The sequence below is a fragment of the Chlorocebus sabaeus genome, chromosome 18 (genome assembly GCF_047675955.1).
Source record: "Chlorocebus sabaeus isolate Y175 chromosome 18, mChlSab1.0.hap1, whole genome shotgun sequence".
NCBI lineage: Eukaryota > Metazoa > Chordata > Mammalia > Primates > Cercopithecidae > Chlorocebus > Chlorocebus sabaeus.
The window spans coordinates 61774477-61800754 of NC_132921.1; the positions used below are offsets into that span (position 1 = coordinate 61774477).

Below are 26278 nucleotides of genomic sequence, written 5' to 3' on the forward strand. Positions count from 1 at the left end.
GTGGGAGAGTGGGGGGACAAAAGTAAATAGAAATACAAATATATTAAGCATTTGGAAAGTGGAAGGACTTTGGAAAGTGGAAGGATTTTTTTTTTTTCTTTTTCTTTTTTTTGAGACGCAGTCTTGCTCTGTTGCCAGGCCGGAGTGCAGGGGCGGCAATATCGCCTCACTGCAAGCTCCGCCTCCCGGGTTCAAGCGATTCTCCTGCCCCAGCCTCCCGAGTAGCTGGGACTACAGGCATGTGCCACCGCGCCCGGTTAATTTTTTGTATTTTTAGTAGAGACGGGGTTCACCATGTTAGTCAGGCTGGTCTCAAACTCCCGACCTCAGGTGATCCGCCTGCCTCGGACTCCCAAAGTGCTGGGATTACAGGCGTGAGCCTTTGCGCCCGGCCGGAAAGTGGAAGGACTTTCTAAACATAAAAATAGCAAAAGAACTGCTCGCTTGGGCACATATACTATAATTGAACAATACAGAGATTAGCATGGCTGCTGTGCAAGAATGACACAAATTGTTTAAAAAAGTAAACATTTTGGTTGTCAAAAATACACTCAGAATTTAAAAATAAAAACACTGGTTAAAATGTGCAATTAATAAGATAAAGGTTAGTATTTTATTTATATTCATACAAATCAATAAGAAAAATTCTAAGAGTCAATTGATGAATAGGCACAGAATGTAAATTAATGAAAAAAAAAAACAAAACCAAAAACAACTAATTGGCAAACATAGGGAACACATATCCAATTTCATAATAATCAATGATATGCAAATCAATACAACAATGAGCTCAGATGTAAATAGTAACACACCCAGTGCTGAGGAAAAAAATAATAAAAAGATGCACAGGCTGGGCGCAGTGGCTCACACCTGTAATCCCAGCACTTTGGGATGCTGAGGCAGGCGTATCACCTGAGCTAAGGAGTTTGAGGCTAGCCTGGCCAACGTGGTGAAACCCTGTCTCTACTAAAAACACAAAAAATTAGCCGGGCGTGGTGGTGCGCCGGTAGTCCCAGCTACTCGGGAGGCGGAGGCACTAGAATCACTTTGACTCGGGAGGTGGAGGTTGCGGTGAGCAGAGATCGGCCACTGCACTCCAGCCTGGGCAACAGAGTGAGACTCCGTCTCAAAAAAAAAAATTAAAAAAAATAATAATAAAAATAAATAAATAAAAAGGCATGCAACTGTTAATAGTGGGAGTGTAAACTTGTATTACCAAATTAAACAAACAAAAAAACACTCCCTTTCTTTTGGCCGGAACCGCCATTTTCCAGTAATTCGCCAAAATGAGGAACACAAAGCGAAAGAGGAGGAGAACCCAACATATGTTCTCTAGGCCTTTTAGAAAACATGGAGTTGTTCCTTTGGCCATGTATATACGAATCTATAAGAAAGGTGATAGTGTAGACATCAAGGGAATAGGTACTGTCCAAAAACGAATGTCCCACAGGTGTTACCTTGGCAAAACTGAGTCTACAATGTTCCCCAGCATGCTGTTGGCATTGTGTTAACAAACAAGTTAAGGGCAAGATTCTTGCCAAGAGAATTAATGTGCGTAGGGAGCACATTAAGCACTCCAAGAGCCGAGATAGCTTCCTCAAACGCTTGAAGGAAAATGGTCAGATAAAGAAGCCAAAGAGAAAGGTACGCCGGTTCAGCGGAAGTGCGAGCCTCCTCTACCCAGAGAAGCATACTGTGTGAGAACCAAGGGGAAGCAGCCTGAGCTGCTGGAACCTATTCCCTATGAATTCATGGTATAATAGGTGTTCAAAAAAAAAAAAGACCTCTGGACTGTAAAAATGTTTCTCTTCATTGAGTAGAAGTGTGGTGTCCTCTCCCCGAAAGAAATATTTAAAGCAAATTTTAATTGTGCCCTAATTCATTATGTAATGTCTTCACTATTCAAATTTAATGTATTTCTTGCTGAAATATGTGAGGTAGCTTATTGTGCAACAAATTACTCAATTGCTTAGAAAATGACCAGGTATTATGTATGAAATATTTGTACTAGTTTGAAGATAGTCCCTCTAAATCATCAAGGAAGAAATAAAATTATTTACAAAAAAAAAACAAACCCAACTTTACGTACAAAGATGTTTACAGTAGCATTATTTATAGATGAACAGAGTAATGGTTAAGCAGACTATGGTAAATTTCTAGAATGGAGTATTATGCAGGCTTGAAAAGTTACAATTAGAGTATATATAAGACTGTCTGCTGTAAAAAAGTATACAATAATTATCCTATAGCATATAAAATGAACAAACAATTGCAGAGGGAGAAAAAAGATGAAAAGGGAAACTACAAAAACATCAACAGTGATGGTAATTGGGTGGTGGGAATATGGGTGATTTTTGTTCTCTGCTTACTTTTCCATATTTTCCAAAATTTTAAAAATAAGCATGAACTATTTTTACAATGAAAAGAAAAACATGAGTATTGCTTTTAAAGTCCTAGCCTATGCCCTAGGGAATGTATGAAGCAGCAAAGACAAGAACACATAAACAAAAACAAACGTATAAATTCAACTAGCAGAGTATTTACACTGCAAATAAAAAGGGGTAAAGTATATGAGTTATCATGGCTATTAACAAAGAACATAGAGAGTGTAAGGGTAACATTTATATAAATATGGGTGGGCATAAGGAATCAGTGTCTCTCTTCCAGTTAGAGAGATTTTTAGGGAGGAGGTTACATTTCAGGAGGTATTTTAATGACAGAAGGGAGGGGAAAACAGTGAAATGTCAGAAACATTTTTCTGTTTCCAAGTGTTTGGTATGGAAGTCTGAAAGTTGGGACTGAGATGAGTGATAAAAGTTATGACAAATAAAAAAGAGAAGTAGATACTGAGTGACGAGCCCGTCACTGCCAAAAAAAGGCAATTCACCAGTTTAGGAACCTTAAAGAGGAAGATGTAAGAACCTAAAAAGCGACAGGACAGAAAGTAAACTTGGTCTTGGAACTCAGTGGAGTGGTGCTGGGTGGGAGGGGGAAATTTGGATAGGAAGCTGTTACCAAAAAAATGAGAAAGAGTATGTAACCAGCTATGTGTATCTCCTTGATCTGGGCTTCCTTCTCTTATTATGGCCACATACCAACTATCTCAGAAATTCCACAAACATAACAGCCCCCACTCTTAGAATAAATTGTAATATCAGCCATTTGCATGCTCAGGATTGTGAGTGTAACAGTAGGGTTCCAAAATGGCAATGCCATAAAGCAGGGAAGTAATTGTTTTACAAAAATCCATTTTCCTCTATTTCTTCATTCTGTTTCTAGGGTCAGTGCAAGTATTTTTGCAGTTGAATGGAATAGCAGCTTCTAAGAAATAAAAAACAGATGTTAGAGGAAGGCATTCCAGGGTGAGTCAGGAGAAGCCTTAAGGGTACCCTGTGCTCACAGCTTGCCCTACACTTTTCCTTCCTATCTTGATAGATACCTGCATCCCCAACTCTGTGCAGCATCAAGGCCATAGTAGATCTAAAAATGTCAAAATACATTTACTCCCATGCCTGAATGTCCCATGGAAAGAAAAGCTTGACTGATCTCAAAAGGAGTACTCTTAGGTAAAGGAACATACTCTCTTGATTCGCTTTTCAAATCTGGGAAAATATATACAGATAAACTACTTATGGGTAAATATTAATCATATAAAACCAACCTGTTCAAACATAAATTAACTTAATTTTTTTCAATTTCTGTTTACTAAGGTTGTTCAGTATCAAGTGAAGTTACTCCATATGAAAAAAAAAAGGTAGTGCCCTTTGGAAAGTTATATTAAACATAATAAGTATCATACTTTCTTGGAAATGTTAGCTAAAGTTTCTATAGAAACTTAGCCACATCACATTGTTAACACGTGTGTGGTATGCATTTTTGAAATAACATGCAATTTATAGCACTGAATTAAAATTGATGTGTGATTGTACCTGCATTTTTGGTATGTTTTTGAAATAGAATAAACATGATTACCTTCTAAATTGAGGAAATAGAAAAACATAGGTAGAATGTATTTATATAAGAATATGATAATTTTGTAATAACTTAAAACACCTGAAATCATTCTTTAATTTGTTTAAAAAGCTTTTACATTTCTTTTGGACAGAGTTTCCACTGAAGTGAAGATTAACATGAGTTAGTCTGTCATTCGTTTACCAAGGGTCTACTGTGGGCAGCTTCCTTTTATAGTGGGTAATATAAAGAAGTATAAAAGGCATTCCCAACATATATCTCTCTATATATTTACTTATGATTAATTCTTTTCTGAAATTCAACTGTTTTGTCTTGTATTGCTGTAAAACTATGCCAAAACCTAGTGTCTCAAAGTACCAACCATTTTATTATTTGCCCATGATTCTGCAGTATGGGCAGAGGGCTTGGAGGGATCAGCTTGTTTCTTATTCTATGTGCCACCAAAGCTTGGGGGCTGCTGGAATGGGCCATAGTCTGGGGTCTCTGTTCTCAAGGTCTGTAGGATTCCTTGGTTGTCTTCCATGTGATCTGTTTATGCGGTTACTTAGCTTGGGTCTCCTCACGCCATGGTGATCTCAGTTTAGTCTGACTTCTCAGAGCATAAAACTGTTAGCTGCCAGGCACCCTCAGAGCTTAGGCCTCCTGCTGGCACAGTGCTACTTTTGCTGCACTGTATTGGTTAAAGCAGGTCACAAGACCCCAGCCCAGATTCAATGTGGGAAGGAATGCCACAAGGGTGTCAATATTGGAGACGTAGTTCACTGGGGGCCATCTTTGGAGGCTAGCTAACACATCAATGTTTATTAGAGAAATTCACGAACAAGATACCAAGCCTATTTCCTACCAAATGACCAAAAGCAAAGGAATGCTCAGCTTAATTGTCTTTTACTATATAGAAGTCTACACCCAAATCTTTCTGATGTTTCCGTGATCTCTCCCAAATATGCCTCATTCAAATTCTTTCAGCACTGCAGTCTCTTCATTAGGTTCTAGCATGACTCTCATGTACACTAAATGTTTCCAGATGCATGAATTCCAAAATTCAGAAAAATTAAGATATAACTAGTTTAGTCTATATATTTACAGAGAGTTCTCAACTTTGTAAATTTCTTTTTATAATTATTTTTTTCTTTTTTAGAAACAGGGTCTTGCTATGTCACCCAGGCTGGAGTGCAGTGGCGCTTGGTCCTACCTCACTGCAGCCTTGAACTTCTGGGCTGAAGTGATCCTCCTGCCTCAGCCTCCCAAGTAGCTGGGACTATAGACACGTACCGCCATGCCTGGTTAATTTTTAGATTTTTTTTGTAGACACGGGGATTTCGCCATGCTGCCCAGTCTGGTCTGCAACTCCTGAGCTCAAGCGATCCTCCTGCCTTGGCTTCCCAAAGAGCTAGGGTTACAGGTATGAGCCACCATGCTTGGCCAACTTCGTAATTTTTTAATTGCCAATTAAGAACATTAAAAAATGTACCATCTACTATTACTCTTGCTTCTTAAAGGAAAGTATGTTTACTTTTTAAAAAAGTAACAGAATTTCATATTGAAGGACAGCCTTCAGTATGAAACTGGTTACTTTATGAAAACTTACTATATATCTTTATTGTTCTTATTTTGCTGCAAGTCATGAAAATCCCACCAAGGACTGCCACTGGTTCCTGGACCCAGTGTTTGGGAAAACCTAGTCAATTCAGTGTTACTGAACATTTTCAAGGCCTTTAAAAACATTTTTTAAAAAATTTTTTGAGACAGGGTCTGGTTCCATTGCCCAGGCTGAAGTCAGTGACATGATCTCAGCTCACTACAACCTCTGCCTTCCAGGCTCAAGCAATTCTCCCACTTCAGTCCCCTGGGTAGCTGGGACTACAGGTGCCACCATGCCTGGTTAATTTTTGTATTCTTTTGTAGAGGTAGGATTTCATCATGTTGCCCAGGCTGGTCTCCAATTCTTGAGCTCAAGTAATCTGCCTGCCTCGGCCTCCAAAAGTGCTGGTATTAGAGGTGTGAGCCACCGCACCCACCCTTCAAGACCCTTTTCATTCAACCTGCTAAAATCATTTCACATCTTTATCTAGGGACTGTAATCAGACTGATGACATTGCAAATTCTGTAACTCCCTCATTTACATGGAATCATTTAAATCTGTGCCAATGTAAATAATCCAATTGTTAAATACTTGTCACTGTATTAGGACTGGATAGTGTAAACATAGTCAGTAGTTATGAATGGGGGGTTCTGCAGTTAGATTGTCTCTGTTCCAATCAGGGTCTGAGCAAGTATTAACAACATATCTCTCTGCACCTCAGTTTCCCCATCTGTGGCATAGTTTTAAATATATCATGTATAAAGTGTGTGGAGTAGTACCTGGCACATGGTGAGCACTCAATATGTTTGTTATATTATTATTATATTTATACATGGCATCAGTATTTTGCCCTTACATGTAGGATTTTAACATACTTTACTTTTTTTTTTTGAGATGGAGTCTCGCTCTATCGCCCAGGCTGGAGTGCAGTGGTGCCATCTCGGCTCACTGCAAGTTCCGCCTCCTGGGTTCACGCCATTCTCCTGCCTCAGCCTCCCGAGTAGCTGGGACTACAGGGGCCCGCCACCACGCCCAGCTAATTTCTTGTATTTTTAGTAGAGACAGGGTTTCACCATGTTAGACAGATGGTCTCGATCTCCTGACTTTGCGATACGCCCGTCTCAGGCTCCCAAAGTGCTGGGACTACAGGTGTGAGCCACCGTGCCCGGTCCATAATTTATATTTTAAGGGTGATCTCAAATATCCACAATACTTTGGAAGAGATTAGTCACAATTAGACGATAAAATTTTAAGGTTGTAAGGGAACTTTATTTTGTTTTTATTTATTTATTTATTTTGAGACAGAGTCTCGCTCTGTCACCCAGGCTGGAGTGCAATGGCGCCATCTCGGCTCACTGCAACCTCCGCCTCCAGGGTTCAAGCAATTCTCCTGCCTCAGCCTCCAGAGAAGCTGGGATTAACAGGTGCCTGCCACCACACTCGGCTAACGGAAGGGAATTTTTAATATCATATGATTCCACCCTATTATAGCTGAGGATCTCTTTATTTAAAAAAGTTGGCCGGGCGCGGTGGCTCACGCCTGCAGTCCCAGCACTTTGGGAGGTCGAGGAGGGTGGATCACGAGGTCAGGAGTTCGAGACCAGCCTGACCAACATGGTGAAACCCCGTTTCTACTGAAAATACAAAAATAGGCCGGCGCAGTGGCTCATGCCTGTAATCCCAGCACTTCCGGAGGCCAAGGTGGGTGGATCACCTGAGTCGGGAGTTCGAGGCCAGCCTGACCAACACGGAGAAACCCCATCTCTACTAAAAATACAAAATTAGCAGGGGGCGGTGGCGCATGCCTGTAATCCCGGCTATTCGGGAGGCAGGAGAATCACTTGAACCCAGGAGGTGGAGGTTGCGGCGAGCCGAGATCGCGACACTGCACACCAGCCTGAGCAACAAGAGTGAAACTCCATCTCAGTACAAAACAAAACACCAAAAATTAGCTGGGCGTGGTGGCGCGTGCCTGTAATCCCAGCTACTCCCGAGGCTGAGGCGGGAGAATCGCTTGAAACCGAGGCTGAGGCGGGAGAATCGCTTGAAACCGGGAGGCGGAGGTTGCAGTGAGCCCAGACGGCGTCACTGCACTCCCGCCTGGGCGACAAGAGCAAAACTCCGCCTCGGAGGAAAAAAAAAAAAGTTAATTCAGAGTCCATCTATCTTATGGCAGAAGATAACTAGTGATGTGTTACAATCATCAGAAGAGCCTTGTGGGTAAGTAAGCTATATGGACTCCACATATATTTCTAGTAGTTCTGCCAGGTTGGTTATCACTTCCACTTATATTTATCAGTGTCACTCATGTATTGTCTTAACTACCTGTATTTCTTCGTATGTGTCTAAATGGAAAGCAACATAATGTTCACCGTTCTCTGAGAACAAAATTTCTAATACCTAAAAATGGTAATAATAATAATAAAAAAAAAGACAAGCAGGGTTTAGGAAATTTATTTTAGGGCAACTGCTAGATTTATTTTAAGCCCTACGCTTAAAAATAAATCTAATTCACATGACTTAAAATGCTGGAGCCAAGAAAAGTCACTGCAAAGGCATTTAATGAAATACCTGGTTTGTCTAGTTGTCTTTGCTATGATTTTTGTATAAACCAAGAACGTCCTATCTTGATATATACAGTGGATTTTACATCTAAATATTTCTTGTATTTAATAAATTAAAAATAGAAATAGATCTTTTTTTCAAACCACATAAGATTTTCCTAACCTCTGACTCACATCGTAAGGTTGGTGGACTGTTCAGATGCTGTACGATGCTTTTTACCCCGATGCTTTTTGGTGCATCTGTAGCATTTTCCATCATGGGGTAAAAGATCCACATTTTCTATTTCTAGTGATCCTTAATTTGATTTCTGAGCAAAAATAAAGTTTGATTAGAAATACATTAAGGTAGATTTCCTGCTGAAACCAGTGAAGAACATAACTTTATCAGCGGGGTGAGTGACAAATCTTTCACCTTTCCTCACATCACAGTCAGTGAAGCAACGAACTATTAGAAATGCCTATTATTCTCATGTCCTATGTCAGTTCTGATAAAAATCACACTTACGTTTCACTGAATGTTTTGACATTGAAACGACAGCATTACACGTCCAGGAGAGAACTACAGTGGGGGTGTTAATGAAGTAAGAGAACTAATACGAATGACTTAAAAATACTGATTTTTTTCTACGAGATTATTTTCCATTAAAAAAATTAAATTGAGCTTGACTTCTATTGACTGTATCTTCCGGAGTCAATATTTTATGGCTTCCCTGACACACGCCTGGCGTGGGAGGGTTGAGCGCTTCGAAACTTTCCCAGTGAATTGTAAATGGGTTCAAGGCTAGGGCTCCAGAGGGCTATCCACGGAGTACCACCGAAAACCAAACGCCACCGAAAACCAAACGCCACTAAATGCTGGTACCTGCCCACGAAAAGGCTTCCTGCCTAAAGAAGAACGTATCACCCCATCCTAACAGTAACAAGGAGAACAAATCTCCTCGTCAGAAGTCTCTGGACTTGCTACAACCCAGAGGAAACAGAGCTGGGGCATCTGCCGGGACGGCGACCAGAAGCAGCCAGAGCTCCGCCTCTGTCCGGACCTCCAAGGCGGCTCCAGAGCCCTGCAAGGCTCCTCAGAGCCGGCCAAGGCTAGGACCCTACCGGCAGCTGCTTACCCCACGTCTGCTCCTCCCGGCGGTCAGCCTTCTCCGCCCGCCTGCCCCCAAGGCCCCGCCCACCTCACCGCCCCGCCCCGCCCTGCGGAGGCGACAGCGTGCGCGCGCGCGCGCGGGGTCCCGGCTGGTTCCCCTTCCGAGCGTCCGCGCCCCGCATGCGCAGTCTGCGCCGGCGGTCTCCGTTTGTTTGAACAGGAAGGCGGACATATTAGTCCCTCTCGGCCCCCCTCGCCCCACCCCCCAGGCATTCGCCGCCGCGACTCGCCCTTTCCCCAGCTGGGACCGCAGCCCCTCCCAGGAGCTCCCCCATCAGCAGCCGCCGGGACCCAACTATCGTCTTCCTCTTCGCCCGCTCTCCTGCCTTTCCTCTGCTAAGTCTCCATCGGGCATCGACCTCGCCCTGCCCCACCGGACACCGTAGCAGCAGCCCCAGCAGCGACGGGACAAAATGGGAGAGTGAGGCTGTCCCGCGGGGACCAGCTCGTGGCCGAGACTGATCGGTGCGTCGGGCCGGGCCGAGTAGAGCCGGGGACGCGGGGCTAGACCGTCTACAGCGCCTCTGAGCGGACGGGCCCGGCCCGTGGCCCGAGCGGCGGCCGCAGCTGGCACAGCTCCTCACCCGCCCTTCGCTTTCGCCTTTCCTCTTCTCCCTCCCTTGTTGCCCCGAGGGAGTCTCCACCCTGCTTCTCTTTCTCTCCCCGCTCCTGCCCATCTCGGGACGGGGACCCCTCCATGGCGACGGCGGCCGGGGCCCGCTAGGCTGAAGCACCTCGCCGGAGCGACGAGGCTGGTGGCGACGGCGCTGTCGGCTGTCGTGAGGGGCTGCCGGGTGGGATGCGACTTTGGGCGTCCGAGCGGCTGTGGGTCGCTGTTGCACCCGGCCCGGGGTCTGGAGAGCGGAGGTCCCCTCAGTGAGGGGAAGAAGGGGGAACCGGGCGCACCTGGTGACCCTGAGGTTCCGGCTCCTCCGCCCCGCGGCTGCGAACCCACCGCGGAGGAAGTTGGTTGAAATTGCTTTCCGCTGCTGGTGCTGGTACGAGGGCATTGTCACAGCAGCAGCAACATGTCGACTGGGGACAGTTTTGAGACTCGATTTGAAAAAATCGACAACCTGCTGCGGGATCCCAAATCGGAAGTGAATTCGGATTGTTTGCTGGTGAGTAGCGCTGTTCTCTTTTGCTCGTCTGGGGTTTTGCATGTCTTTCCTTCCTCTTGCATTACTCTGGTTCGCTGCAAAAGAAAGTCTCAGGTGTGCATAATCGTCTTGGAAAACGCTAGATTTCTGTTTCCTGAAGAATCTTGGAGTACCATTAACATCTCATGGCGTGGTCCTATTTGCCATTTGACTGGCTCTGTACTAACTACTCTCTGAACTTTTAATTCTGACTCAGTTCATGAGTACCCGAAAGATACTTACAAACTGCTATTGCAGGCATCCTATAAAAAGTTATTACGTCAGAGTTACTGCAACGTATGTAGTTTGTTGAATGGCGATCGTAGTAATATTAATCTTTTTGATCAGTTTGACAGTTAAATTGAAAAGACAACTTTGCTTGTTTTTTTTTGTTTGTTTGTTTGTTTTTTTGCGATTTAGCTCCTAGGCGTTTAGTTTTTAGCCTTGAAAGTGACAACGGATAATTGATATTGAGCAAGTGATTTTTGAGCCAAAATTTCATAGGTGATTTGAGTTTGAAGGAACTTTTGGCTAAACTATTGTAAAAACCCAAGATAATTGGTTTTAGGCCGTTACAATGTTAACTTATTATATTATTGGTTACAAAAGTACTGACCATACAGTTATTGTAACTGTCTTTTTGGTGGTGTGGCACTTAACATTGTCACTTTTAAAACATTCTAAAGAGGGTTTTATGGCATGAAAACCCAAAATCCCATTTTAAAAATAGTTAAGTGGTTGATAACCTACAGTTCTCTGTAAATAATTGGAATTCTTAGGTTTGATGCATTTCCTCTGTAAACGAGTTTCTGAACAACTAAGGGTTATGTAATATTTCTCTTTTAGTCCAAACAAAACCACAAAATCTCTAAAAATAAGGTTTCAGGGAGTATGTATATGGACGGGATTTCACAAAGTCTTCGGTGAAATAATGTTAGAGATGCTCAATTTTGGGAATTAAGATTAAGGAAACAAAATAATACCACTCAAAGAAATAATACAATTCAAAAATCCCATCTTGAATCAAAGGAAAATTAATGTAGATTGTTTAAAATTAACGTGCATATTTTTCCACGTGTATGGACTTTACAAGAAGCTTCCCAAAGCTTTCAGAATTATTCTAAGCATCCCTGACCAGGAAATAAGAGTATTGTGGGTTATTAGAAATGTCTTACCACATTATGGATGCTCTTCATATTGAGAAATATAAAGAAGGTTGATGCACAATGGATTTTAAAACATTTTATTAAACGAGATGAGTGGAAGGAATTAGAATATATCTGTCTAGTAAGGATTTCTATAACTTCTAAGAAGTCTGATTTATCTTTTAATATTTATCCAGTTTTCATGTATTTTTGAGTTTATTTTGCTTTTCGATCTCCTTATTACATGAGATGGTGTTATAGGGAGGGTTTTGTAGCTTTCTTTTTTTATTTTAATCATCTTCTAGCCTCTTGCTATAGCTTCATTTGGTGGGGACCTTTATTTAGATATGGAGGATACAAGGAAATATAAGTCATGGACTCTTTCCCTGAGAGTCCAATCTATTTAATGGAAGACAAAACCTTATCTCACATATATGCACAGAAACAAAGCCAAACACTTCACAGATTGAGAAACGTGATAAATTCCAGATGATTGTTTAGATAATGTATGATCTTGGAAATTGAGAGGAAGAAGTCACTGTGAATTGAGAGAGCCAAAGTATGTTTCATGATGGATGGATAGGATTTAGATAGAGGGTACTCAGGAGGAGTGGAGGATAACGTGAATAGAGGATAGAGACATGACTGGCTATGACAGGTTTGGGGAAACAAGGAAGATAAGGTTGGAAGGAAGGATTAGGGTTAGATTGTGGAGGATTTGATTGGTAGGCTAAGGATTTTGAACTGCCTTTACAATGTTGTGGCTGTTAAATATTTATAAATAAGACCGTGCTAGGATGAATGAAGAAGATGAATCTAGTGTGTGGAAGATGGGTTAGCATGGGAAAAGACTGGAGAGATGGTGAGATTGGATGGTTTTAAAAAATTATTATTGTAATAGTCCAGAAATGATTGAAGCCCAAAATTGGGGCATGAGAATGAGAAAAGAAGAATTAATGGAACTTTATTGGCAGGCTTGGGGAAAAGAAGGGGAACCAAAGAGAGAGGCAGTGTCAGATGACCCTGAAAAAGTTGAGCCTGGATTATAGGGAGAATGGTAAAAATAGCAAAGTCAGGTTTGGAAATTGCTTGGCTTTGAAGGCCTACAGATAAATTCAATTTTAGTTTTGTTGTGTTTGAGGGGATAGTGGAACAATCATGAGGAAATGACCTGTAGACTGTTAGAGATACAGAACTGAGCTCATAATTACAGATAATGATTTGGAAGTCATTTGCACAAAGGTGCAAGTTGATATGATAAAGGGAGAAACAGTAGAGGGAAAACAGGGTGAAAGATGAAGGTTGAACAAGGAGGAAGAGTGGAGGAAGTAAGCAATCAAGGCCTCTAGAGTTAGGACAGCCAGGTATCATGGAGGCCAACACTTCTAAAGCAACATTTTGAAAAAGAATAGTCAACAGACACATTTGGTTGTTTTTTTCCCCTTGAAATCTTATAACCTTGTCCCCTTTTAATGTTTAGTTCCACAGCTGTTTATTGATAGCTGTTACTGAAATTTTATTAGCCTGTCAATCTGAACTTGGTAAAGACTGAATTTTCCTTTTTTTTTTCTGAGATGGAATCTCACTCTGTTGCCCAGGCTGGAGTGCAGTGGTGCGATCTTGGCTCACTGCAACCTCCGCCTCCCAGGTTCAGGTGATTCTCCTGCCTTAGTCCCCGTGAGTAGTTGAGATTACAGGCTAATTTCCATATTTTTAGTAGAGATGGGGTTTCATGTTGGCCAGGCTAGTCTTGTACTCCTGACCCCAGGTAATCCGCCCGCCTCGGCCTCCCAGAGTGCTGGGATTACAGGTGTGAGCCACCGTGCCTGGCCCAAGACTGAATTTCCTTTGGAGACAAAAAGTCCTTTTTTCCGGTTTTGTAGTATGTAGCATGAATTTTCTTTGCATGATGTCTTATGTTTAACATTGAGCATTCATTCATTCATTCATTCTGTCATTCAGAGTGACCTATCAGGTGACTTCAACTTTTTCAGTGAGTTTGTTCTTGTTCTCCCTTATCTGGACTTTGGACTTCTCATATATTATAGGAGCAAAACTCCTTTTACATTGGTTGCCTTTCTCTATTATTTTGACTTTTGCTGATTTGTTTAACTGATACTTATTAGTGTGTATTATGTGCCACAGGCAATTTAGTTCTAGGGTGTTTTTTTGTAATCCCAAAAATAAGGTTTTCAAATTGTTTCTTCTCTACCTCCTTTACTAGATTCATGCTTAGAAATGGAAACTTCCAAATCTTTTGGTTTCAGAAGTTTGCTGATGTATGTCCTTTTAACTACCTTACCCACTAAACAGCTTTTTTGTTGAGACACTAATGATGAATAGTATCTGTAATCTGAAATTTGAAATTCGAAGTGCTCAAAATCTGAAACTTTTTGAGTACTGACATGATGCCGCAAGTGGAAAATTCCACACCTGACCTTGTGCAATGGGTTGCAGTCAAAACTTTGTTTCATGCACAAAATTATTAAAATATTGCATAAAATGACCTTCAGGTTGTTTGTGTAAGGTATGTATGAAACGTAAATGAATTTCTTATTTAGACTTGTCCCCATCCCCATGGTATCTTAGTATATGCAAATATTTTAAAATCTGAAAAAGTATGCAGTCTGAAACACTTCTAGTCCCAAGCATTTTAAACAAGGGATACTCAACCTGCAGTAGTTTAGAATAATGTAGCTGGAAGAACTGTGATAAGTGGGTATCCAACCTTTTCTGGAACACCTGTAATTTTTTTCAAGAACTAAGTAAGTTCAGTCTTCATATTATATATAAATGCTAAAATAGTCTGCAAATATTAAGATATATTATGATAACCATTCACTTGTTTCCTAAAGCATTCAAATTAGTCAACTTTGCTTTTCTGTAAGTCATATTCTTTCCAGTGTCCTAATGGTTGTCTTTCTTACTGTCCATGTTACAGTTTATAAGGATTATCGGGAGCTATCTCCCTTTTTCTGACTTCCTTATCTTCTAATTATTTTGTCTAGGGCCTGTAATAATTTCTCAGTGATTTTGAGTACCCTTGAAAACAGAGTAAGGGATAGAGTTTAGTTAAGTCTGTTTAATCTTTGCAGAGGAAAAGATGCTTATGATTTGTAAATTAAAAAGGAAAAACAAGGCCGGGTACAGTGGCTCATGCCTGTAATCCCAGCACTTCGGGAGGCCAAGGCAGGCGAATAGCTTGAGCCCAGGAGTTCGAGAGCAGCTTGAGCAACATGATGAAACCCCGTTTCTACCAAAAATGCAAAAAATTAGCCAGGCGTAATGGCATGCGCCTCTGGTCCCAGCTTCTGAAAGGCTGAGGCCAGAGAACTGCTTGAGCCCAGGATGGGGAGGTTGCAATGAGCCGAGATTGTGCCACTGCATTCCAGCCTGGGCAACACAGTGAGAACCTGTCTTAAAAAAAAAGGAAAAACAAAAGTGGTTGGGAGGGTTATGGATATATTTGTTTTGAAGTTTGACATACTTTTCATGAAAATACAGCTATCTTCCTTGTAGCATTATTTATTAGCACACTGCTTCACGATGCCAGTTAAGAACATGAACTTTCCACTTTTCTTCTGGCTGGTGGAGGTGTAGCAACAGGTGAGTGGAGGAGATGGAAGGGAACCAATATTAGTCGAACAGTGCATGTTGAGTTCTAACACTGTGCCATTCCTTTTGTACATGTTTGTCACTACTATTTGTCATTAGGGAGTTGTTCAGAATGTGGAAGATAAACGTAAATGAAATTTCTGGTGTTAGTATTTGAGTTTTTCTTCCTTTAAATTATCTTCCTGGGCTCTCTTGACCTAGTGCTTTCCCATCTTTTCATTCTTTTTTTCTTTGCCTCAATCTTTGGCCTATACTACTTACCTTTGTCTTCACTCTCTTGGAGAATTCATCCATTCTTACAGCTTCAATTACTATTATCTCTATGCACATGATACCCAAATCTTTATTTTTAGTCTTTTGTTTCAAACCCTAAATATCTGACTACCTTGTAAGCATCTCTACTTGGATGTCATGTTAGTCTCAAATCCCTCATATTCCAAAATAGGCTTCCTCCCATAAACTTACCTGTTTTGTCATTAAGTCAACTATTGTCCCTGTCACTAAACTGGAATTTTTGTTGTGAACTTTTTTGACAGTGTTAGTCCACACATTGGGTTATTACAGCAGATTTTGGGTAGCATTTTAGAATCTAGATTATTGCTGTCTAATTCCCGGTATGCCTTGCCAGTTGAACTGATCAGTTTTGGGGATATATTACTCTTGGAATGAAAAGACCTGAGGTCATTAAATCTTTGAGCCTCAAAGTTGTATCTCTGCCAGTGTTCCTAATTTGTGTGTTAATAGGTGTTATTAGTATCAATTGCATATCTGGTTAGTTTGGACCAGACTTTTTTAGATGTTAGTATGTTGAAGGAACTTCTTTAAAAAAAAAACAAGTTACTCTCCTAATTCATTTTTATTCATTCAGCAAATCTTTGTATAGGGCCTAAACTTGGATTGAAATCTAGGCTGTGCCATGTATTTGCTGAAATATTTTATGGGGTTATTTTAACCTGCCAATGCTATTTCATCTTCAGAAAAATAAGAGGGGATAAAAGTACTAGATTGTTGTAAGAATTGAATAATACAGTCAAAACAACTATCACAGCATTTGGTATTTAGTAAGCAATTGTAATATGTCATATTTATAGTATTTCTGTTAGATACTAGTCAGTGCGCTCAGTCTAGAAGTTGATATTTATTGTCTTCTCTAAGTGCAGAGTAATTTATCTAGCACCTCAGACTGCTCATAAATTCATAATCTAGCTGTGCATTATTGACGTCTAAGCCAATTGTAACTGAAAATTGAGACATTTATTAATAGATAGATTGAATAAATGGGGAGGATCTTTTACAGACTGTTTATTTGTTTAGTCATGATTTATAACGTGGTATCTACTTTGTGCCAAGGGTTTAGTTGGATATAAAAGGCAATTGGGAACTAATTTATGGAGATTGAGTTGTTATCTTGTTCTCTTTCTGTATGTATCTTTTATACTTTCAGTATGTGTTCTGTAAATAGGCCCTCTTGCACTACAGCCACCCTGTGGGTGTGTAGAGAGGTGGCTCAGAGTAACTGCTGAGATATGAATTGGTTAATTCATTAATCTTTTGAGTCAGAAATGTTTTTAATCCAGAAGAAGGAACTACATGTAAAATTTTATATTGGCCGGGCGCGGTGGCTCAAGCCTGTAATCCCAGCACTTTGGGAGGCCGAGACGGGCGGATCACGAGGTCAGGAGATCGAGACCATCCTGGCTAACACGGTAAAACCCCGTCTCTACTAAAAAATACAAAAAAACTAGCCGGGCGAGATGGCGGGCGCCTGTAGTCCCAGCTACTCGGGAGGCTGAGGCAGGAGAATGGCGTAAACCCGGGAGGCGGAGCTTGCAGTGAGCTGAGATCCGGCCACTGCACTCCAGCCTGGGCGACAGAGCAAGACTCCGTCTCAAAAAAAAAAAAAAAAAAAAAAAAAAAAAATTTATATTGAACAAAGAGTAAATTCTCAGTTTTAGATTAGACTTTGCGTAACTTTACACTAGTTTTACTTCATGATTGTAAGTTTTGGTGTTATGGATATATGGTGAAAACTGCAGATTCTATTATGATAATTGATAGAAAAACCCACTTACCAGGAAATATTACATATAGAGTTCTACTGCTGAAGATAATCCAATAGCTCTACTTCTCCATTCTCATCCCCACTAAAAAGGGGGCATATCCATTTAGTTTAAGTCCACAGTATAGCTGTTGGATGCAACACACATGTGTTCAAGAAGATGAACAGATAGTACTGCAATTCACAATGGAAAGTATTTATTCTTAAAAATATGCCATTAGTGTGGTGTTGTGAAAATAACACTGGACTGAAAATTCAGAGCATAGTCTTGTTTTACTGTTAACTCTCTGTGTGACGAAGTACATAATTTTTCTTATCTAACATTCAGTTTCCCTATTTGTAGAACAAAGTGTTGGACCAGATAATTGCTGATGTTCGTTGTATCTCTGAAAATTCTATGATGGGCCTGGCACAGTGGCTCACGCCTGTAATCCTAGCACTTTTGGAGGCCAAGGTGCAGGTATCCCTTGAGCCCAGGAATTTGAGACCGGCCTGGGCGACATAGAGAGACCTCGGCTCTACAAAAAAAATAAAAATATTACCTAGGTGTTGTGGCTTCCACCTGTAGTCTCAGCTACTTGGGAGATTTAGGTAGCAAGGTTGCTTGAGCCCAGGAGGTTGAGGCTACAATGAGCCATGTTGGTGCCACTGTACTCTAGCCTGGTTGTCAAAGTGAGACTGTCTCAAATAAATAAATAAATAAATAAATAAAATAAAAATTCTATGAGACTTTGTTTATTACACTTCAATTAAAACTTCAAAAAATTGTCATTGATTTATTATTTAAGAAATAAAACTTAAACAGTTAAATGATGTTGGGGTAGAAATGTAAGATTGTCAGCCATCTTTAGTAAGTGCTGTTTTTGGAACTAGTTCCTAAATTAATTTCAATTGTTATATTTGGCATTAGTTTTTGAATTTGTGACTTATGTTCATAACTGTAGAGGTTTGTACTTTTTGAACAGAGGAAGTATAATTTTTCATTTGTTTATCTATTAAGATGTAAAGATACAGTTTTCTTCTCTAGTATACTTGCCCTCTCTGTTTGGGATTATGAAATATAGAGTATATTTTTATTACAGTTCCTAAACAATAGGAAGGTAGATGTTCAAATTAACGTCCAAAGTCTGATATCTCAGGGAGGCGAGAGGTTATCTTATACTTGTGTTATATTTTTAAGGGTAAGCCAACCTGTACCCTCTTAATTGATCCTTACTTCTGATACCAGATTTTTGGCAAGAAATTGAAAATTTTCTCAGATTGTTGTCTTGAACTACTTTTTTTTTTTTTTTTTGAGACAGAGTCTGGCCCTGTCACCCAGGCTAAAGTGCGGTGGCACTATCTCAGCTCACCGCAGCCTCCACCTCCTGAGCTCAAGCCATCCTTCTGCCTCAGCCTCTTGAGTAACTGGGACTACAGGCATGTGTCACCATGCCTGGCTAATTTTTTATTGTTTTTGGTCGAGATGGGGTTTTGCCATGTTGCCCAGGCTGGTCTCAAGCGAGCCATTGGCCTCAGCCGCCCAAAGTGCTAGGATTACAGGCGTGAGCCACAGCACCCATCCCTCAAACTAATTTTGAAACAGTGCACTGCAATTAACTTTCCTTTTTCTCTTTTCTGTTATTCATTCATTCATTCATTTGACAGATGTTTATTTGGTGTATACTGTGTGCTAGGAATTCTGCTATGCAATGGAACACCATGGTGAATAAAAACAAACATGCCCCACTTTCTTGGAATTTATAGTGTCAGGAAAAGGATTAATTAAATGTCTATCACACTAAGATAGGTGTGGGGTAAGGTGAAGGGCAGGTAAGAGATGTGATCATGACTTTCCTTTAAGGTTTGGTTTACTTGTAGTAAAGCCATTAAGTGTATAGTTTTCAGATATGAGGCTGTAGATTGTCTATCAGATTCACTTGAGGCACTTGTTAAAAATGGAACCTGGGATCTTGCCTAGACAAAATCACAATTTTTTGGGATGATTTTTTAGGATTTGCATTTTTTTATAATTTTTTTAGGATTTGCATGAGATGTGAATTCTTAGACACACTCAAGTTTGAAAACTGTAGTTACAGTGGAAAGTGTGAATTTTCATTCTGTTTGGTAATTTTATAATGAAAAATTTCAAACGTACACAGAAGTAGGGAAAATAGGATGGTGAACTCCTGTTACTCAGATTTTGCAGTTTTCAAAATGTCATCACATTTGATTTCATTAATCACCCTTTTTCTTACCAAAATATTTTAAATTCCATATATTGTCATTTCATCCTTACATACTTCAATAAGCATCTTTGAAAAAAAAAAGACATTTTCTTACATAATCATAATGGCCATTATCATGCCTAGCAAAATTAAAAGTGCTTTGGTATCATTAATTCCCAGTTTATATTCAGATTTCTCTGATTGTCTAAAACAGTGTCTATTTTACAGTTGCCTTATTAGAATCGGGATCCAAAGTCCAAATGTTGCTTTTCTTTGGTTAGGTCCTTTAAGAGTCTTTTAAGTCTCTTCTTAATATAGAGAAATCTCATTCCCCCAACTTCTCCAATTCCCCTCCCCCTGCATGTTGAAGGAACTAGGTCAGGGGTACTATACAGGACCTTGTTTTACATTCTGGATTTTTCTTTTTACTTTCCTGATGATATAATTTAACTTCTTCCTGTATTTTCCGTATTTCCTATAGTAGGTAGATCTAAAAGCTTACTTATTTCAGATTTCTAGTCAGCAGTACTTAATAGATTGTATTTTCTTTGCCTCACACGGAGGTGCATAATGTCTGGCTGGCCTGTAGTGATGCTAAGGTTGATCATTCTGTTCAGGTGGCATCAGTCTGTGGTAACTTCCTGTAAGAATCCTTCATTAACCTTTCATCTAATGGTTCCATTCATTCATGATCTTTAGCTGAATCCCTGTTATTTCATTAGGGAATAGCAAAATAATGATTTTCTAATTCTGTTATTCCTTTTACATTTATTAACTGTAATTCTTCTGTTAAAAGTAGAACTTTTACATATTAATATCAACTAGGGCTGTATGTTTACCATGAAATACAATTCATGAAATACAGGATGAATGCTTCAATCTTTTCCTTAATTGGCACTTTTTATAGCAAGGTACTTTGGAGACATATTATGGTAGATATGCCACGAACTGGGTAATTTGAGGGAAGTTTAAGTAAAGGACTGTTTACAAAGGTGTAGATAGTATTTAAGGAAGCCAGTAGGGACAGTGCAGTGCTCTGTGACTGGCCACAGTGAGGAAGGGAGTTGCGATCGCCTCTAGGCCAGCAGGAACAAGGGAAGAGGAGAACTGCTGAGGAGGGCAGCTCTATGGAAGAGGGCTCTCTGACAGGCAGTGTGGTTTCAAGTAAAGAGGAGCTTGTTCATCAGGTATTAAGGGAGGCAGAGGAATATATCCCCTACCCTTATTCTCCTCTCTCCCTACATACAGTCTCCTTCTGAGGTCTCCCATTACCTGAAAAGCTAATATGCATAAGAGCCTGTTGATATGATCCATGTGAGTCACAAACAAGACATAACCAACATTTATTTATTTATTTCTCTCTCTGTCTTTTTTGTTTTGTTTTTTATTTTTGGCATCATTATAAACACATTTAAAAATACTTTTGGTGTGTTTCAGTGAATTTATGTCATCCTCGCTGATACTCAGCTTGTTCTGTCTTTGGCTAATGGGGGCTTCTTCAGGTTGATTCTCGTGTTATTTGTATATGACTCTAATTATCTTTGATAGAGCATCCTTGTTTTTTTTTTGCTGCAATAAGGTACTCAGGCTCATCTTGTACATTTCTTGCCTCAGACTTGGAAATCAGCCATTCCTCCAGGAAACTCTTTCCTTTTGGTGGGGAATGCTACTCTTTACTACTGATTGAAATTGTTTCTTGTCCTTGTTCAGTGAATAGAGCTGTGATGTTTTATTTTTGAAAAGAAGAAAAAATGCTTTATACTGATTATTTCACCAACTTCATATCAGTTAGACTCTTTCATTTTAGGTTTTTCCCCCCTCCATACTTAAAAAGTGCTTTCTTTCCTTTTTGATTTAATTTTTTTGTGTGTGTATGTGAAACATTTACATGCTTTTTGGTTGGTTTGGGTTTTTTTGTTTTTGTTTTTGTTTTGAGACGGTCTTCCTGTGTCGCCCAGGCTGGAGTACGGTGGCACCATCTCGGCTCGCTGCAACCTCCACCCCTGCAGTTTCCAGCAATTCTTCTGACTCAGTCTCCCGAGTAGCTGGGACTACAGGCATGTGCCACCATGCCCGGCTAATTTTTGTACTTTTAGTAGAGGCAGAGTTTTGCCATGTTGGCCAGGCTGGTCTTGAACTCCTGAGCTCACATGATCTGCCTGCCTCAGCCTCCCAAAGTGTTGGGATTACAGGCATGAGCCACCATGAAAACAGGCCTGGCTTGTTTTTTGAGACAGGGTCTTGCTCTGTCGCCCAGGCTGGAGTGCAGTGGCATGATCACGGTTCACTGCAGCCTCTTCCTCCTGGGCTCAAGCGATTCTCTCGCTTCAGTCTCCTGAGCAGCTGGGACTATAGGCACGTGCTACCACGCCTGGCTAATTTTAAAAATGTTTTGTAGAGATGGGATCTTGTGGTGTTGCCTAGGCCAAGATCAAACGCTCAGCCTCCCGAAGTGTTGGGATTAAAGGTGTGAGCTACTGTGCCAGGCCCATTTACGTGGTTTGAAAGTTAAAACTATACAGGATATATTCAGAATATTCTTACTTTGATCCACGTCTCTCTACCCTGTTCTTTTCCCTTTACTCTTTCTTTTGATTTGACATTTCAGTGTTTATTCTTATAAATATAAGCAAATATATATCCATATACAGATATACATAGATATATACATAGATATGTTTATATTCTTTTTTTTAATCACTTTTTTACACAAAAAGTAGCATGCTACATATTGGGGTGTGATTTTCCTCATTCCTTTTTACAGCTACATCCTGTTCCATTTTGTGGGTGTTAGCATTGTTTATTCAGTCTCTCATGGATGGACATCTGAGTTGTTTATGCTATTAGTAACTTTGCTCATAAGTCCTTTTATATTTGTAGCAGTGTGTCTTTGGAGTAGATTCCTGGAAGTGAGATTGCTGGGTCGAAGACATGTGCATATATAATTTTGCTCACTGTTAAAATATTCTCCCTCTCCTAAGAGTTGTGCTATTTTACATTTCCACTAGTAATACATGAGATTGTCTGTTGTTTTCACCAACAATATGTTGTAAGACTTTTGAATTTTTGTCCGTTTAATAGGTGACAAGTGGTATCTCAGTATAATTTTAATTTTATTTTCTATTTTTTCTATTCTGATGTAAATTTTAATTTCTGTTCTTCTCATGAGTAAGGTTGAACATCTTTTCATGTTTTAAGAGCCATTTGAATTCCTTCTGTGATCTGCCCGTCCATATTTTTCGTTCATTTTAAATTTTCTTCTCAGTTTTTAGAAGCTCTTTATATATTAGGGAGCTTAGCCCTTTTTCTGTGGTAAAATGCAGATTTTTTTTTTTTTCAATTTTTCATGTTTTAGACTTTGCTTCTGCATTTTGTTACTTTGCTGCACAATTTTTAAATGTCTCCAAATTATCAATCTTTTTTTGCTTCAAAATTTTGAATCATAGTTAGAAAGGTTTCCCTTATGTCCAGATTATAAAGGAATTCATCCATATTTTCTCTGATACTTATGTTTTTTTCCGTTTTTACTTTGACATTTATTTGGAATTTATCATGTGTGGTAAATTTTGAGATACATCCAATTTTATCTTTATTCAATAAATGGCTATCTGGTTATCTCCACAGCATTTATTTTAAAATGCGTGTGTTTATTGGTCGGCATTGCCACTTTCTTCATATATTAAATTTCCATGTGTACTTGGGATTATTTCTAAACCTTCTGTTCCGTTGGTCTCTGTTGCTTTTTCATGTGCTAGTACCACACTGTGTCAATTATAAAAGCTTTCTAATATCTCTTCAGTTTTTAAAATGTCCAGTAGGGCCATCTCCACCCCTGCCTTCCCATGCACGTATACCGTCATATTGAAGCGCATGGGTGTTTTTTTTTAGGGATAACTAGCTTCCAACCCTGGCTTTGTTGTTTACTAGCCCTTGGTCCTTGGACAGTTTACTAAAGCACAGTGATATCCATTTATCCCATCTCTGAAATGGGATGATGATGCCTACCTTATACTGTTGTAAGGATTACATGACACCAGCAGAACTGCCTTGTCAGGTATCTGTCAACCTTGTAGATAGTTAATATATACACCAATTTCTAAGAATATAGGCCTGGTATATATATCGTTCATTATGTATAGTGAAGGAAAAACTGAACTAGGAATCTAAAGCCCTGAATTCTACTCTTTATTCTGTAAACTGAAAAATTGTGTTGCGTTAGATGGATAATATCCTCTTTCTGAACCTTGGTTTTATTTAAGAGTATAATGCAAAATTCACTCATCAAAACCATCTCCAAGTTAATTTGTCTTTAAATAAGAGTTTATTTAAATTCTCAACCTCTTCAAGAAGTTAGAGATATATGCTTCTATTTGTTCTTCCTTTTATTTTTATTTTTATTTTTATTTTTATTTTTTGAGGCAGAGTCTTGCTCTGTCACCCAGACTGGAGTACAGTGTGGCCTGTTCTCGGCTCACTGCAAACACCGCCTCCCAGGTTCAAGCGATTCTCCTGTCTCAGCATCCCGAGTAGCTGGGATTACAGGTGTGTGCCACCACGCCTGGCTAATTTTTGTATTTTTAGTAGAGACGGGGTTTCACTGTGTTGGCCAGTCTGGTATCGAACTCCTGACCTCAGTGATCTGCTCACCTCAGCCTCCCAAAGTGCTGGGATAACAGGAGTGAACTACCGTACTTGGCCCTTCTATTTGTTCTTTAAATGATTGCTTGAATTTTTTTTTCGTAACAGAAAGAAAAATAAAATGTTTCTCTGATTTTTATCATCTAAAAGTATTTCCTCATCTCATTCTGATTCTATTTCTTCTGATCATTTCTGATAGGCTCTTAGTTAGGGAGGCAGTGTGACATAGTAGTTAAGAGCATGAATTCTGGAGTCATACTGGGATTTTTGACTCCCACCCAGGTTAGCCACTTGTTAGCCCTGTGACTCTGGGTAAAGTTCTTAAGAGGAACTCAAACACATCACCTTCAAATAAGATTAATCATAGACCCTCCTAGAACTCTTAAGAATATTAAACGTGATAATGCATGTAAGTGCTTTGCAGAGTTCCCAACATTTAGTAGATGTTAGCTGTTTTTAATCATCATTGTCATTATATATCCTTATGATTTGTCCTTGGGAAAAACTACTTTTGATCTAAGTGGATTATAATCTACCTCCCAGCTCTGCAAGCCAGGTTTTTATGTAGTTGTGTAATCTTGGACAAGTTACCTAACTTTTTTGAGTCTGAATATGTTTTAATCTGCAAAATGAGAATCATGATAATACATCGTAGGTTTTAATTAGGAGGATTAAATGAAATAATTGATAGGTGGTGCCATAGTTACATACAAGTATTAGTAGTTAATTCTTTTCCTCGGTTTACTTTTATAGTATAGGCTTGATGAAGGTTCCACTATAGGCAAAAGTACTACTTGGGGGTAAAATAGAGTGGGATACTTTATTTGAAATGTTCCCTGAATCTGATCTGATCTTTTTGTTACTGCTGTGAGTAACCCAAATCCAAATTTTCAACCCCACATTCTTGGATTTGTGGGACAGCCTAGCAGCTTCCCAATATAATCTATACTACATCTTTTTCTTAACTTTAGTGCTTTTTGTCATGTGGTCTCAGTGTACCTGTTTACTTAGTCTTTATTCCCAGCATTTCCCAAAATAGACTGTGCTCCGCTGGATTTTCTTGCTTTCTGTAGTGTCTCACCTACTCTTTCCTACTTTTGCTATCATATTTCCGGGACCTACCTTTCCCCCATGTCCTCCTCACACAATTTTCTCATCTTTGTAGTCTGACATAAATCACAGCTGTGTTAAACTGTTTTCTTTTTTGAACTCTTGTAGTCTCATGAAATTTAGAAATTGATCATAGCTGTCTTGTATAGGGCTATTTTGTTTGTTAATCTTACCTAATGAGAATTCCTTGAGGGCTAAGCACAGTAATTCTAGACAGCAGTGTTCAGTAGTACTTGATTGTTGTGAATGATTATCTCCCCTTTCCCCGTTCCCTTGTTTTTTTCCTGTTCTTTCTCTGAATTAGTTGATCATATCTATGTGGTATAGGGCTATCTTGTTTGTTAAACTTACCTAATGAGAATTCCTTGTGGGCTAAGCGCAACAATTCTAGACATCAGTGTTCAATAATGCTCGTTAATTGTTGTGAATGATTATCTCCCCTATTTCCATTCCCTTGTTCTTTCGCTTTCTTTCTCTGAATTATTTAGGACTCTTTCAGTTGTAAGTGATAGAACCCAACATAAATATTTGTAGACAGGCTGTGCATGGTGGCTCACACCTGTAATCCCAGCACTTTGGGAGGCTGAGGCAGGCAGATCACCTGAGGTCAGGAGTTCAAGACCAGCCTGGCCAACATGGTGAAACCTCGTCTCTACTAAAAAAACAAAAGTTAGCTGGGCGTGGTGGCGGGCGCCTGTAGTCCCAGCCACCACTTTGGGAGGCTGAGGCAGGAGAATTGCTTGAACCCCGGGGGCAGAGGTTGCAGTGAGCCAAGATTGTGCCGCTACACTCCAGCCTGTGTGACAGAGTGAGACTGTGTCTCAAAAAAAAGAATATTTGTAGACAAAAAATAATTTTAAAAATGCTTTATTTTACACTTTTATGGGAACATAGTAGATGTATGTATTTATGGGGTACATGTGATGTTTTGATACAGGCATCCAGTGTATAATAGTCACATCAGGGTAAATGGAGCATCCATCACCTACTACACTTGCCATTTCTTTTATTTATTTATTTATTTTTTGAGATGGAGTCTCGCTCTGTCGCCCAGGCCGGAGTGCAGTGGCGCGATCTTGGCTCACTGCAAGCTCCGC

At 39.9% G+C, this 26278-nt stretch overlaps 1 protein-coding gene and 1 pseudogene across 2 annotated transcripts in view; both read left to right on the forward strand.

The window, feature by feature from the left end:
• Positions 1-436: 436 nt before the first annotated feature.
• Positions 437-536, forward strand: LOC119618653 (U6 spliceosomal RNA; annotated as a pseudogene).
• Positions 537-9355: 8819 nt separating this feature from the next.
• The window catches only part of ROCK1 (Rho associated coiled-coil containing protein kinase 1), a 154635-nt gene continuing 137712 nt past the window's right edge, over positions 9356-26278 (forward strand). The window contains exon 1 of one of the 2 annotated variants that reach the window (XM_007974485.3): positions 9356-10389. In XM_007974485.3, the coding sequence (XP_007972676.3) occupies positions 10297-10389 (93 nt within the window). In that variant the 5' untranslated portion in view covers positions 9356-10296. The remainder of the gene's footprint in view (positions 10390-26278) is intronic. The other variant, XM_007974486.3, reaches the window with a different exon arrangement.